Source organism: Astyanax mexicanus, chromosome 8 (genome assembly GCF_023375975.1).
Source record: "Astyanax mexicanus isolate ESR-SI-001 chromosome 8, AstMex3_surface, whole genome shotgun sequence".
NCBI classification, from domain to species: domain Eukaryota; kingdom Metazoa; phylum Chordata; class Actinopteri; order Characiformes; family Acestrorhamphidae; genus Astyanax; species Astyanax mexicanus.
In genome coordinates this window covers 43,620,972-43,637,078 of record NC_064415.1, presented here as the reverse complement: position 1 = coordinate 43,637,078, position 16,107 = coordinate 43,620,972, and the positions used below count along the sequence as shown (strand labels likewise).

At 38.8% G+C, this 16,107-nt stretch overlaps 1 protein-coding gene across 7 annotated transcripts in view; it reads left to right on the top strand.

The window, feature by feature from the left end:
* The window catches only part of slc4a2a (solute carrier family 4 member 2a), a 72,711-nt gene that overhangs the window by 19,327 nt on the left and 37,277 nt on the right, over window positions 1-16,107 (top strand). For 3 of the 7 annotated variants that reach the window (XM_049482238.1, XM_049482237.1, XM_049482239.1), the window contains exon 2: window positions 13,904-14,057. In XM_049482238.1, coding sequence (XP_049338195.1) covers window positions 13,998-14,057 — 60 coding nt within the window. In that variant the 5' untranslated portion in view covers window positions 13,904-13,997. Of the gene's footprint in view, window positions 1-1,674; window positions 1,878-13,903; window positions 14,058-16,107 lie in introns of those variants that run through there. The other 4 variants (XM_049482236.1, XM_049482240.1, XM_049482241.1 and 1 more) reach the window with 4 other exon arrangements.

Here is a 16,107-nt window from a genome sequence, read left to right as displayed (position 1 = left end):
CAGCAGGCTCATTGTCTGTAAATTGATATTTTATCCAGTGGCTGACCTTCTTATTAATAATGTCTTTGCTTTGGTTATAATCTATTTGGTAGCACTGTTTTTTTTTTATAGGGACTAGACAAGCATTGTAAATACATTTGCATATTTATGTCAGCAATGGGCGCAAATTAAAATTGGTTGATTGCAGTCATTATTATCAGGATTATGCACATATGAACATTCAGACATAAAGGGTCGGTTTCAATCAAGTGTTGGGATACCGCCTGCAATCCTAGCACCAAGGTCTAGAAAAGCCAGGATTGTGTAACTGCTTTAGGAGTCTTAAAACTGTCTCGGTAGTGAAACTGTATTAAACAGTTGAAAAAACGAAGGATTGTAAGCCGCATGATGTTGGAAACATTCCTCTAAGTTTTTGGACAGTGCTGACATGATTACATCACACAGTTCCTGAAAATTGTTCCTGAAGCTTTTTCATGCTGGGAACTTACCATTCTACCAAATCCCATAGCTGTACTGTTGGATTCAGATCCAGTAAATAGGAAGGCCAAAGAAGAACATGTTCAGGAAACTTTTGGTCTGAGACAGCTTTTGCTTTGTAACATGTGACATTGTTAAACAACCTTTACTAGCCTGGACTGTTGACACAAAGCAAGTTTGGTCTGCAGAATCAAGATGTTTGTGCCAAATTCTGATCATACCATCTGTGCACCTCAGCAGAATTTAAGATTCATTACACCAGGCTACGCTTTTCCATTCGTCAGCTGTCCAGTTTTGGTGTGTCTCTGCTGTGCCCACTGCAGCCTCAGCTTTCTGTTCTTGGCTGGCAGAAGTGAAACTAGACAAGGGCTTATACAAATTGTGACCCATTCACCACAAGCTTTGGGATGTGCATTCTTAATTGCACTTTTGCTCACCACAGTGGTACAGAGCGAATATCTGAACTGCTAAAGCCTTTTTTTGTCAGCTCCAACTGACTGCTTGACCTTTCTTATTATCAAGGTGTTTCACGGGATGTTTGTTGTTTAACCCACCATTCTGCTTAAACTCTTGTGCGGTATGTTAGAGGATAATAGAAATTCCAGAAATATTCAAACCAGCAACTCTGACACCAATATCATGCCACACTTATTTTTCTCATTCTGACTACTGATGTGAACATTAACTGAAGCTATTGGCCCTCATTTGGATGATTATGTGCACTGCACTGCTGCAACATTTTTAGCACGGCTGAATAGATATTTGGAATATAGATGTTTTGGTTATTAGGAAAAATAGTGGTCTTTTTTATTGTGTATAAATGTATGCATGTAATTTCTTTGTTTATTTATGTATTTTCATAATTATCCAAATGTTTTTAAGGATCAGATTGTGTGTGTTGATTGCACTGATATGCAATGGGTGTGTTTGTGTGTGTTTAAAGAGATTTCTAGAGTTTAGGGCTCAGAGCTGTATTGTTGAGTCACACATCCCTTTGGTCACATGTTTGTCAGAAGGCTAAAGGAGGAAGCCTAATCGTGGATGTGGGTGGGTGGGTGTTTGGGAAGGGGGGTGGGTTATCTGTCAGCTTTAAGTGGTTGGACGTGAACAATGTGTGTGTGTCTGTGTGTGTTTCAGAGAGAGAGAGAGAGAGATAGAGACAGATAGAATGAGAGTGTGAGAGCCAGAGGCTGAGGTAAAAGGGGGCTAGTGTGTTACTCGAGCCTGGAGGAAAGCCGTAGCATTCTCCAATCACAGCCTTTTCTTCTCTCCCTCAGCCCCGCCCTCTCTCTCCCTTGCTCTTTCTCTGCTGCTCCTCGCTCTGTCATGTTCACAGCAGGCTTGCCATCGCACTACAATGACTGCTGTGGCTGTAGGCTCCCTGCAGTAATACTCTAAAGGTAAGCCCGGCTTTTCTCTCGCTCTTTTGCTCTGTCTCTCTCTATCTCTATCTCTCTTTCACACTCTGTCTCTCACTCATTGTCTTGCTCTGACACTTGCTCTCTTTTTATTGCTCTCTCACTCTCTCTGTTACATGTGTGTGTAATGTGTGTGCTGTGTGCTATGTGCTGTTGAATGCTGGCTCCCTTGCTGCTTGTTACATTTTCACCTCTGCATGCCAAACTGCACTCACCCTTCTGTCAGTGTCACTCAGCCCTGATTAGACACGTTTCACAGTCCTCTCGCAAGTCTGCTTTTGTCTGTGCCCGTGTTTTAACCTTTGCTCTGTTTTCTGTGGCTCTGTAAATTAGATTATATTTTATAGCAGCTCAGTGTTTGACAGAGGGGCTGGTCGTGTTGACTGGAAGAGGATGGGCAAATGCTTATGCCGTTTGCCTCGGAAAAAAAAGAGGAAAAAAATCTTAACAGCTCTTCCTGTGTTGCAAAATGTTTCCTGTCTAACTTAAAGTGGATTTCACTTGGTTAGCTGGCAGACGACTCCAGCAGAACTATGCAGGCAGAAGCCACGTAACGTTCGGAGCATGGAGCGTGGCATTCTCTGGTTCAGGGGTGCTTTGGTTCAGGGTTAGTGCGCACTCGGAATGTGGCTTTCTCCCGTTCTTCATCGCAGCACAGTAGGAATAAAGTAGTCTATTATTACAGAGGCTCTTAAAACACTCTTGACTCGGGCTCTTAATCTTCTAATAAAAGACTGTTCATGACTGGTTCATCGTATCGCTCCTGGGTGTGCTTAGCATTGCAGGCAGAGTAACTTAGTTAACCTATTTTACTAAACCTCGTGACAGCTGTTAGTTGTTGGTCAGGACAGTGGAAGTTGTTCAGGGTGAAGATGCGCTGCGGCGCCTCTGTTGGCATTCTTATGCCCTGTGTAAGTGGTGTGTATAAGTGCCTCTGATGGCATTCTTTCCATCCTCAACCAGTCAGTTAAGCTAGACATGGACAGAAGCAGATAGAAGCAGAAAGAAGCTAAAGACTAATCCAAGATATTTTATCACAACTTCACACAGAGGATAATAGGCAGTCTTACAGTCTAGGGGTCTTACAGTCTGCCTTACTGTATTGGAACAGTGAGGCAAAACCATTATTTCTCCTGTAGACTATAAATAATTAAAATATAAATTTCAAACAAAATATAATTTTAGCTTTTATTCCTGATCTGATGTACAGTTTAGAAGATAGCACCTTTTGTCTGAACCCAAGTATTGTAACAGATAAACTTAAAATAAATTAAATTGAATAATCTCACATTCAGTTGCAAATCCTTTGCTTGTAATACCTGCATCAAGCCTCTGACCCACTGACATCACTGAATTTTTACATTCTTCTTTTGTGAAGCCTTTCCAGGCTTTTATTGCAGCCTTTTTTAGTCAGTGTTTGTTTTGAAGGGGGTTACACCCTTCAGTCTCCTCTTTAGCTGGTGAAATGCATGATCTATAGGGTTTATGTGTGGAGATTGACTGACTAGGCCAGCCTGAAACCTTCCACTTCTTGCCTGTGATTAAATATTTTGGAGTTTTGCATCATTATCTTGCTGCTTAATGACTGATCTCCCGGTCAGTTTGGTTTTATATTTGTTTAAAAAAAGTTCTTGTAGATTTCTGAGTTTATTGTACATCAATGAAAATGAATGCCTATCCCAGAGCAAGCAATGCAAGCCCAGGCAATGACATTACCTCCACTGTGTTTCACAGATAAGCTGGAATTCTCTCATCAGTCCATAGTCAGTTCATAGGCTTGTCTCTATATATCTTGGAATATTCTAGACTGGCCTTGCTATTCTTTTTGCTAAAAGTGATTTGCATCTTCTGGTGAAGCCTTTTTTCTTTTTTTCTTTCATGAAGTCAGTAGATTGTGATACCTTCACTTCTGCTCTCTGGAGATTGTTGGTGATGTCAATAACAGTTGTTTTAGGCTCTTCTTTTAACAGCCCTCACAGTGTTTTGGTCATCAACTTCTGTGTTTTTCCTTTGTCTACCTGGTTGACATCTGTTATTTAGTACACCAGCGACTACTTTCTTCGAACTTTCATTCCAAATGGTTGTACTGTCAATAGACAATTGATTGATTTTCACAGCTGCACACTTCATGTTGGTTACTCACAACAGGTAAAACCAAAAGCGTAAGACATCCATCTCTATTTATTGTTTGAATAATCAATGTAACAGGACACACCTGGGCAAAAAAGCACACCTGACAGTCACATGTTCTAATTCTTTAATATAGAAAAATAAGTGGGTTCAAAATGTTGCAATCTATAGCAGAATAATGGGATTGGCCTCACTGTTGCAATACCTTTGGAAGGGGATGTTTTTTGTTCTATTCTTTCTCCAAACAGGTCCTAAGGTATGCAACAGTACAAAATCATCCCTATTGTATTTTTTCCTTTAAAATTTCCAACACATTTTCTGATTTAAAACAAAACAGTGAAATGTTGATTTATCTGACAATACATGTTTTCACTGTATGGTGCTCCATCCAAATGCTTCTGAGCCCCTTGGCACTGCTTCTGGATATGGTTAACCTAAGGTATCACAGTAAGGTATCACAGTAAAGATTTAGGTGTAACTTGTAATTAATGTAACTCTGTATTGTAGTGCTTGACGCAGGTTTTTTGGTGTAACCCCCTGCCCATATGGTTCTATCAGCTATTGATGAATCTCATTTCTTGATGCAGTGCCGCCTGAAGAATTGTGAAGATCATGGGTTTTCAGCTTAGGCTCACAACCTTGCTCTTAATGAACTGAAATTTCTTTCAATACTTAGAACTAAAGTATTGTAATCCCCTTTTTAGTCTTTCTTTGAGGAACATTTGTTGACAAACTAGAGATCTTGTGCCCAGCTTTGCTCATCAAAGACTGTGCCTTTTATGGATTAAAATCACCTGTGCCAAAGTTCAGCAACCTAGCCGGTGGTTAACTAGTGAACTTTATTGCATGGTATGTCCTCAGAAAGGGGGCAAGTGGTGCAGCATTTAATTATTATTGTCCGTCCCTTAATTCCTCTGTGATGGGGAGCTGAATTTAGCTTTTCTTAGCTTTTATTTTTCCGTTCCACCTTAAACATTTTTTTTTCTAATTTTCTCCCATTTTTTTCTTCCCAGTTTAGACAGACAAAATATCCCACCCATTCAGATGATAGTCAGCTGTATATTCCTCCTCTGATATATGCCTCCTCTGATACATGTGAAGTCAGACACTGCCTCTTTTCCAACTGCTGCTGATGCATGTAGCCTTTATACTACACCCCCCACCCCCCCTCCTTAAGCCTTACGAACATCAGGATATTCTAACCCTGTGCATGAACCACACAGAAAACAGGGTGCTAGTGCTAAGTGGTAGTGCCAAGTAGTGCTGTGTGATATGACAATTTATACAACAGTTAGTTACGACCTCACAATCTGATTGGTTGAGAAGTGTTCTAGCCGTGATGATATTCGTGATAACATCACAGCCTTCTCCCACTAAATCTGTATCACTCCGCCGACGCGTTGCCGAGTAACGGCGTATATACACAGTATAGTTTTGAATCATCGCCTCCACCGGCACCAGCAGCAGCGTTAGCTTAGCACAGGCTAGCGCTCAGCCGCGGCACACTTGCCCGCAGCGCTGACTCGTGGAAAAAAGGGAAGGAAAATCGCTCAGCTAATGCCGTCTGGCAGCCAGAACAATAACTTAACCAGCCAGGCTAGGCTAAACTAAGTTAATGCTGAGCTAAAGCAAACTACACTGGGAATTTCCGAAGCGCGGATAGCTTGACTCCGGTCACCTACCCACAGTCCAGCCACACCGGCAAGCTAACCAACACCACCCATCAAGACAAACAGAAATGCTCAAAAAATGTGCAGCGTTCACCTGAAGACAACTCCACAGAGCAGGAGAGGAGAGTATTAGCGTTGTTTCACGCTCCTAACGTTACCATCTTCGCTTATTCCCAAGTTTGCTTTCAAGCTAACTTTCGTGGTGTTAGTCTGCCTGAACCATACACTGTTTTGTAGTTAAGTTGTGGTGGAACTACTTTTTGGCGGAAGGCACAGTCCATATTGAAGCATATTCAAACTGAATTTCTTAAAGTTCTTTGATTTATTTTCTTTATTCATTTTATAAAAAAAAAACTGTTGTATAAAAGCAATAGAACACTCGAGGTTGTGTGTTATCACGAATAACATCACGGCTGTGATGATCTACGACCGGATCACAGCCGTGATGTTATTCGTGATAACACACTCCCTCTCGTGTTCTATTGCTTAAAAATATTGTGAGGATAATAGAAAAGTGTCTATCATGCTACTTACCTTCTATCGTCCCTATCGTTTCTACAGTAATTTAATCAATTATTCATGCATATATATGTATATATATATATATATATATATATATATATATATATATATATATATAAGTAGGCTACTATAAAATGTATTGGCGTGGTCACTTTGCATAAACTCGGTTTATATAAGTGATAATAAAGTAATCTTCGCAAAAAATATCATAATGTGGTTTTGCGACATGATGCTGCTTTACGTTATTTGACGGACACGCGCGGACACGCCGGTTTGCGACATGCTTTACGTTATTAAACTCACGAGAGCTGAACAATGGAGACGCATTTTTTCTTTTGAAAAAATTAGCTACTGCACCTACCTCATCTGTTTTCATTTGATACATATATATTGCTGCACTAAAAGGTAGTGATTCTTATTTGTGAAAGTTGGGTTTGATGTCACTTTAAAATAAAGTTGGAAAAAGTAAGCAATGATATTATTTTGTCATATTTTTCAAAGAATGACTGAAAACATACTTAAATGTGGTATATCATGATATATATATCGTTATCGTGATATAAAACATTCCAAATCGTGACATATGATTTTTCCCATATCGCCCAGCACTATTGCCAAGGGTTGAAATGAAATTGGGCCTATATGTAAGGAACTTACATATATTCCCCCTCCCCTCTCCTCCCTCTTTACATACTGTCCCAACTTTTTCTGACTTGGGGTTGTAATATCTCTCTTTTTTTTTATTTTTTTTTATACAGTGTTGGACTCCCTCCCTATACACTGAGGACGCTACCTCATCTGATTTGCTCAGTTCTGTAACTATGTTCTAATACTCTTTACATTACTTTACCACTTTTTATAAAGAACCCTGGCTTATAGATCAGCTGGTAGGCAGTGAGTTGGTTCTGTTCCCCTGTGCAGCTGCGTGTTTATACTGAGACTCTGTTCAACAGCAGAAAACTCGGAAGTGAAAGCGATAAGGAAAGTTCCTGTAATTAACAAAGAAAGGGACTCATTAAAGGCTGTCCTGCAGGTCTGTGAGAAATGAACGTTAATACTTCATCTGTGCTCTGCCACTTAAATACGCTGTGAATGGATAGACTGAATGAAGCAGGAAGTCTCAGGCAGTAGTAAGAGGAAGTGGATAAGAAATAGTGTCATTGGTAGAAGCTCTTCAGGAGAACTCCAGTGCTCTCTGAAGTGACAAAAACTGGAAGTCTGTCTGTGTAATCTGGCAGTTTGTGCTGCATTTCTTTGAGCTTGACCTTCCACTAAGGGTTTCTTTTTTTGTGCTAAGGCTGCTGATATGATTAAGCACTCTGAATCCGTGAGGAATTAGAGGCCAGGAGAACCACAGTCTTTTTGTCTGGACTGCACCTCCTGGGGCAGATTGTGTAACACTATTTAAACTCCTCACCCTAAGAAAAGAAATGGGTGTATGTACTCTACTATATCGATCCGCCTCCTGAACGTTTACTTTGCACAAGAAGTTCTTGACACAGAAACATGATGCACATAAGCAGTTATTTGAAGCCATTCTATTCTATCCATCCTACTGGGGTAGGTAGAGTTCCCACGCGTCTTGGAAAACCTGGACATTTAAAGAACTTTAGCATTTTGTCCAGTTGTAGGAGCTTCTGAAAACTAGAAATGGCAGGAACTAAGAAATGTTCTGGAAATGTGTGTTTTTGTACTTGCCAATACAATACCAACTTCGAAATAAGGAAAAAGGGAGCATTTATATAAAATTGTAGTTGTTAGTGTAAGGTAGTGCAATGCAACAACTTGTTAATTTTTGTCCAAGGTGGACTACTCGTGGGTGGACTGAGTGCTTTTGGTTTGCTGAGCTGCTGGAGTTTAGAGTTGTTTCCCCCAACTCATTCTCCATATCTCTCTGTGTCTCTCTCTCATTCTCTGTCTGTCTGTGTGTCTCTCTCTCTGTCTCTCTGAGCACTTGTCCAACAAAAGAACATCAACAGAGTCACATTTTGTGCTGAAGAACCTAGTATTCTTTGGTTCCTGCTGTGAACGAACGTTTCTGGTTCCACGTCAGTGGAAAAGCGATATCTGTAGATCTGGGACTGAATATATATAATTCGGACTTAAGCGATAAAGTTGCAGGACATATAAATAGGCATAAAAATGAGCATATACTGTATAATCAAAAATCAATTGTGTAATTGTCACTTATATCGACTCATTGCTGCAGCCCTACTCTAAATAAAGCTACTCATTGTGCGTATATATTTATATATATATAGAGTATTGCTGAAAGTATTAGGACTTGATGAAGCAAATACAAGCAAATTTGCATCAGAAAAGTATATAGTACTTGGCATTTAAAAGTACTTTTAGTAGAACCTTGAAGTCCTAAACAAAGGTTTTCTAAAATTAGTGAGAGTCTGGGTAGGTTCCTACAAGCAAGATTGCTGTGGGACAGTTGTGCAGCAGGTCAGACGTACAGCAGCACGTTATCTGTTTGTCTGTTCGTCTGGGATTGATGTAGACTTTATTGTGCTTTAGTGTTCTCTGCCGTGACTAATGCAGTGTCCATAAATGTATGTTCATTTGAAGACAGACTGTCTGTAGGCTTTTCACCATTTATGTATGTCTATGAGGGGATACATGGCACTGGGGACTTTTACTATTTACTGTGAGCCATTTAGATGTTTTCTCTTAGCGGAGGTGTTGTGCCAAGAATATAGACTGGCAGCAGTCCAGATTATTTAGATATTAAATAGATGTTTAAATATAAGTGGCTAAGAAATGTGATTTATATTGGATATGTGTGACATCATCAGGCTAATGTCCACTGGGATGCCTTATGTGAATGACTTCAACTCCCAAAACAAAGGTTAATAAAAAAAGGGAAGTGGGCTGTACACTTGCATAGAATGTGTATCAATCTAAAAGTATGTCCAAAGCTTTAGATATCTGCTTATCTAATGTTTATTGTAAAAGCAAGGTTATTACTGAGCTTTTCAACTGTGTTTTTGGCTTTGTTAGATGTAAGAATGGACTGAATTTGACTGAATTTAGCTGGTACACTGTTAAATTTATAAGTATATACAGGAACTTTTAGGGTTTCTTCAATTTGAAACGGGTTGGTGCTTTAAGGAGCATTTTAATGGAGAACTCAGTAAAATGGATTTTGGTGTAGTAAAACATGATAAAAACTACTTACCTTTGTCGAATAGCACACCTCCGTTTTTCCACAGCATTTTGAGATCCAGTAATTTTGTGCTTTTTGCCCAGCTTTCTTTACAATGGCCGCTCCAGGCATAGTTTACCCTGATAAATCGCTTTTTACACCGTTATCCAGGCTCTATGGATCTCTAACTTGGTAGAATCTGGAGAGCCCTGACATTTAAAACGAGGCATTAATAACTTAAAAAGTGCACAAAAAGCTCATTAAAAACCATTTTACATCCCATTTCAGCTCTGAGAGCCATCACGGTTCTGAAAATAATAGACTCGATTTCGATATTTTCGATATTCGAGTCTTATTTTTCATGTTTAACTGTTATAGTAGGACAGAGTTCAGTTTTTAAGGCTTTAATTGTTCTATTATTTTGTACATGTTTCTGTATTTTTTTTATTATTTATTTTATATTGCTGTTTTAATAGTGCACACTGCTGCTACTAAAAAAGCCACTAGCTGGCATTACAAATATATCTTAATTAAATTATTTAAATTTGACCATTGTGCCTCTAGTGTTGTGTTACAGAACACTTGTATCACTTTGCATCGGTTATATCAAGCCCACCTTTTAAAATAAGATATTGTAAATTTGATGAATCAAACCAATGACTGACCATAGACTAATCTAAAACTGGCATAGGCCTCTCTGCTGTAAAAAAAAAAAAAAAGAAAACAGAAAATCTAGAAATCGGTTTGTGACCCTTAAATCGGAAATAAAATCGAATCAAGGATTTAGAGAATCGTGACGCCCCTAATATTGAACGCAGCCCAGGGTGCATCAAGCCTACAGAGTTGAATAAAATCCACAGCAATAAAATTATTGCAAATGTATGCATTCACTTACAGAGTAAGACTTCAATCTGGCAACCTGCATGAGCTTCGCATCTGAGGAGGGGTGTGTAGTGTTTGGACTGCTGTAGCCATTTTATTACTTCAATTTCATTTAGTACTGATTGTTCCTTTAAAGCAAAGAAAGTCACTTATTTTAACAGTGTAGTGGTGCAGTACAGACAAATACAGACATGTTCACTATACTTGTGCCTGATGCTCCCACGCAGTGACACATAATGAGCATACACGCCCAAAGCAGTGGTCAGCCAACAGCAGCAGCTTGCTGAATCTGGATATCGAACCCAGATTATCAGTGGCCTTTTGCTGAGCTACCACTTTCCAGCAGTGTGGTCAGTTATGGATTTTAATAATCAATATTAAGGTCTGCCAAGCCATTTAATTTCAGAGACATTAAAGTGAGCTTATTCGCTCCAAGTAGGGCCGTTTTAATGCTGAACATCCCAATGCTTGCTGGCTGTATATGCTTATTTTCAGTGCTTGGAATTAGGCATTAGACTTTAGACTTGTGAACAGCTGCTTCAGAGTGTCCTGTATTAGTACTATTAATACAGTGCTGTTATACAAGTTGAATGCAAAAGCCTGTGTTGGCAATGGATGCAAAATAAAACAGCTGAATAAATATCTAAAATAACTAAAAGCTCAGCGATAGGTGCAGAACATCGTTTAGCCCCATCTGTTGCTTCTTATCGCATGGCTTCCAACTGGCATTTTTCAGCAGGATAATGCCCATACACAGCAAGGTCTTCCCTGTAATGCCTGCACCAGATTGCAGCACTTCTTAGATCTGCCCGTTCCCCAGATTATCGCCAAGTGTTCTAGGACTACATTACATTACATTAAATTACATTTGGCAGACACTTTTGTCCAAAGCGACTTACAATAGTCAAGTACAAGGTAATAAAATTTAAGGTAAAACATCTTTAGATCGGGCTTAAAGGAGGTCGAAAGGAAATATTAGGATAGAGGAGTGAAGGAGGGGAAGAAGGAAATGAAGTTAGAAGTAGTTAGTGTGTTAGAGGTGTTAGGAGAGTAAGTGCTCTTTGAAGAGCTCTGTCTTCAGGAGTTTATTTAAGATAGTGAGAGATTCTACTGATCTGGTAGTAGAAGGTAGTTAGTTAGAGGTGTTAGGAGAGTAAGTGCTCTTTGAAGAGCTCTGTCTTCAGGAGTTTATTAAAGATAGTAAGAGATTCTCCTGATCTGGTAGTGGGAGGTAGTTAGTTAGAGGTGTTAGGAGAGTAAGTGCTCTTTGAAGAGCTCTGTCTTCAGGAGTTTATTTAAGATAGTGAGAGATTCTCCTGATCTGGTAGTAGAAGGTAGTTAGTTAGAGGTGTTAGGAGAGTAAGTGCTCTTTGAAGAGCTCTGTCTTCAGGAGTTTATTAAAGATAGCGAGAGATTCTTCTGATCTGGTAGTAGAAGGTAGTTTGTTCCACCATGTGTTTGTTTGGCAAAGCGAGGCGACGTTCATTGGAGGAGCGCAACTGCCGGGAGGTAGCGTAAGCCTTCAGGAGTGAATGCAGGTAGGAAGGAGCCTGTTCTGTCATCACCTTGTAGGTTATTGTAAGAGTTTTGAATTTTATTATTAATCAGTAGATTAATAATCTAGACTAATAAACTATCTGGTAGGTGAGCTTTTTAATCTATGAGTGTGCAGGTTCTCTTTATGTCCAGCTGCAAAACTTGTGGGCAAATGTTCCCTATGGAACTTGTATGAATTTATGGCAAACCTCATCTTTCATATCTCAGCTTACATCTGATTAATTCTGCCCATCCGTTTCAAAGACATTGCAATTCTGTTATTTCACAGATCAATGTTGACTTTAGGCTTATGTGCAGCTGTTCCAGAGTGTCCTGTGCCGTGTGTTAGTTATACAAGCTGAATGTCATTACCTGTTTAATGGATGGATGGGTACACTTTATAACAGCTGAATTCTGAGTAGTTCATACACTTACATGTGGCCAAATGTAACCTCTCATGGCAGAGCTTCCTGCTGGCATTTTTCAGCAAGATAATGCTCGCCCACTGCAAGGGGTACCCAGGGAATGTCTCCACAAAGTTGCAACACTTCCTTACCCTGCCTGATCCCAAGATTCATAGCCAATCAACAACTGGGAGGCCAGTTTCGGCAACCTATGAAGTGTGTAGGATCTACAGGCCTAGCTGCTACATCGTTATTTTGGTATTGGTTTTATATTATGAGATATATTGTGTGTATTATTTTGCATGACATGGGACTTTGCTATGCATCGTGTTTGCAGTTTTACTCTCCACCTTCAGGTTGTATCCATCTCCCCTCTACAGCTACATGCACCAGGTTTTCCGTTCATTTAGACAGTTATATTCTACTGGTTAATAATAGGCAAATACAGACTATACTAAATGCTGTAAATAAATGCAGTAAGTTGGCCATTAGCACTACAAATGATTAGATATCTAGTGGACTAAACGGAGACGTCCCCGATATCTTTGACCTTGGCAAGATGTAGACTCCCTAGACAGGCCTGCAGCAGAGCTTGTGTGAAATAGCATACTGAGTAGGAGACGCCTAGCTCCGCAGAATGCGCTACAGAAATGCACACCTTCCTTATTTTTGAGGGATCATTTTACCTCTTGTTGATGTTGACAAACCTACTGCATGGTGTTTATTAGCACTGATTCACTGAACATGATTCTTTACTCTCCTACAGATTAATAATAATAATAATAATAATAATAATAATAATAATAACAATAATAACAATAATAGTAAAAAAATATTATATTGCAGTTTAAAGTGCAGCTCAAAGTTGGCAAAAACAAAAAGAAGCAAGTAAGTAAGGATGTTTTTACACCAGCACTATTAGGTCCACCAGATTGCAACACTTCTTTACACTGCCCGGTCCCCAGATTTATAGCCAGTCTGACATCTCTGGGACCAGCTGAGAGACCAGCTTCGGCAACCTGTGTGTGTGTAGGATCTACAGGCCTAGCTACAACATCTTTTAGTATAGATTTTATGTTATGTGATATTGTGTGTAATATTTTTGCATGATATGGGAATTTTTTTGTGCATCAAGTTTGCAGTTTTACTCCCCAACTTCAGATTGTATCCACCTATTTGGTCCGGATAAAACAGAATTTGCTTTGATTGTACAATTAGTGCAGTTTGTTTCAGTAGGTGTAAAAACAGTATTTTTGGCTGCGGACCAAAACTACCTTACTGAGACCTGGGAGAGGAGAGAACTCTGCAGCGGTTTGCTTGTGGTTAGAATATGACCCAACCCGATCTAAACTGACTATCAAATGTACTCCTTATGTTGGAGCTAAACGGCTGTTCAGGTGCAGTTTTACCTGATTCATAAACCTGATTTCTTACCCAGAATATTACCACAGCTATTAACAAACCAGGTCTCTGCTATACTGAGCTCTTTTTGGGTTTGTTGGGCCGCATTTTGGTGTAATATATAAAATAGTATAAAATCGATTTGACAGGAAATTTGACTGTTTGCTCCATCTGTAATTTGTTAATAAATACAGGAAACACATCCCCAGGCAGAGATAGAAAGTCATCAATCAAAATCAAGTTAAAGAACCTGATCTAAAGGAATTTGAATTAAGTATTTTTATAACACTTTTCTTTTTTTTTTTCCTTCAGGTTATGCTGCCCGAAAGCTCCCGGCTGAGTCTGAGCGAAAAAGAAAAAGGCTAACACACAAACGCCCATCTACTCACACATCCCACACTGAACCATGAGTGACTCTCAGGACTCCAGAGATGCCACTGCCACTACAGTGCCGGCCGGACACTTGGTGAGTATCTGCTGATGACCAGTTTACCTACACTGATTCACACATTTGTCAGTCCACCTGAATTGCCTGTTAACATAAGATAAGCCTTACTAAACAATACGTGGCCAAATACTGGCCATCTGCTTGTGGTCACTGTGCATTTGAACGGTGTTATCATAGTAATATAGCTCATATTAAAGTGCTTTTGAGGGCCTAGTTGTTATCATTTCACAGGAAATCTTGCCTCTGTTAAGTGTCTAATATTATTAATAATAAAAGCTTTAATTGAATGTTGTCAACATTATTAAAAGCTAACACAATAATAAGACAAAACAAATTAAACAAGGCAAGGTAAGTTTATTTTAAGCACATTTCATACACAGTGGCAATTCAAAGAGCTTTACATGAACGAGGACATAAACACAGTAAAAACAAAAAGAATTAAAAAATAATTGAAAGAGAATAAAATGAATAATTGAAAAGTAAAAAAATGAAACATGCAGCATATTTAAAATAAATAAATGTAAACATAAAATATATTACAGGATAAAGACTAACAGTGTTTTAAACTGAGCTAAAAAAAAACTGATCAATGATTTATCCATATCGTTCAGCCCTATGTGTAAACACTTGCAGTTTACTTGGTCACAGAATTATTTTAAGTAGATAAAACATAATGCAGTGATTGGTGTGAATTTGATACAGTCAGCAGAATTTATACAGTGGTTAGTAAAAGTCTGGGCACTGTCTGCCAAATGAAATATTTAGTTGACTTTTGAAGTGGAAAGTAAACACACACTGGCAGCCTCTGTAGCAAACAGTTCAAAAATAACTTTGCAGCAGCTGTTACCGTACAGCTTCTTATATGTGATTAACTGAAAATAATGTTTGGACACTGTACTAAATCAGAACTTGCTGACACTCCCTGTGGCAGACTGCACAGCTTACAGACGTGCTCACAGAGCACATTAGGCTGTGGTGCATGTACAGGGTTTCATTTATTAAGTAAGGGCCTATACGTTGAGAAGGCCACTGAGATGATTTTGGATCAGTTTGCTGATGTAGTTAATCTACATCAGTCCAAAGCTCTTTCCAGAATGGACATATGAGTTTATTTATATGTTTGCTTACTTCAGAATAGTAATGGGTGGTATATTGATTTATCTGCGAATAGATAGCTCAGGAAAAAGTTCCTCTTGTCTCACCCACAAGCTTAAAATTGGTCCTGGGCACAGCACAAGTGATGATAAAATTTCCCTAAAACTCTGGATAAGAGGTGAAAAAAACTTAAAGAGCAGTAACTATAGCCCTTTTATATATATTAATACTGTAGCTTGAAGTATAATATTAATTCACACTGAAATGACTATAGAGCCAAGGGAATTGTGACTGATAAACAGCAACCTAAATACTTTAATACATCTAATGGGTTCAAGAATAACATGTAATGGTAAATTGATTACCATTTGAGAAATATCTCTTTGAATATTTACATTTTGAATATTTTAGGTCCATTTATAATGTTTTTGGAACTATTTAAAATATTTAGTTTAGCAAAGGAAGCAGAATTAAAATTGCTGGTGTATCTAATGAAGTCTGATTTCTTCATAAATTGTCATTTTGTGTGAGAAAGTAAACCCAGAGCTAATCAAAGCCTTAATTTAAAGCCTTAATGTTTGATATTATATGAACACCTAACAGTAGAGTAAGTCAGAAACCTATATTAAAGCCCAGTCATGCAAAAAAAAAAACTATAAATAATTAATAATAAAAATAAAAAATTATATACCGTAAAACTGTCAGAATTCTGAAAAATACAGTCCAGCACTAGTTATCTATAAGTTTTACTTACTTCAGAATATGACTGGTGATTTGGTCCCAGGTCAAGTTTTCTCCTATGACCCAGTTATGTAGGTCGTGTTTGTGCACACAGTGCTGCAGTACAGTGATGCAGCACCACCCCTGTGTCAGCTAAATCTTCCTGCAGGTTCTCTGCAGGCATAGAGGGGTTTGCTTTACCTTTCCGAGCAGGATTAACTGCTTTCTAGCCTAAATTCAGATTGAATGTTTA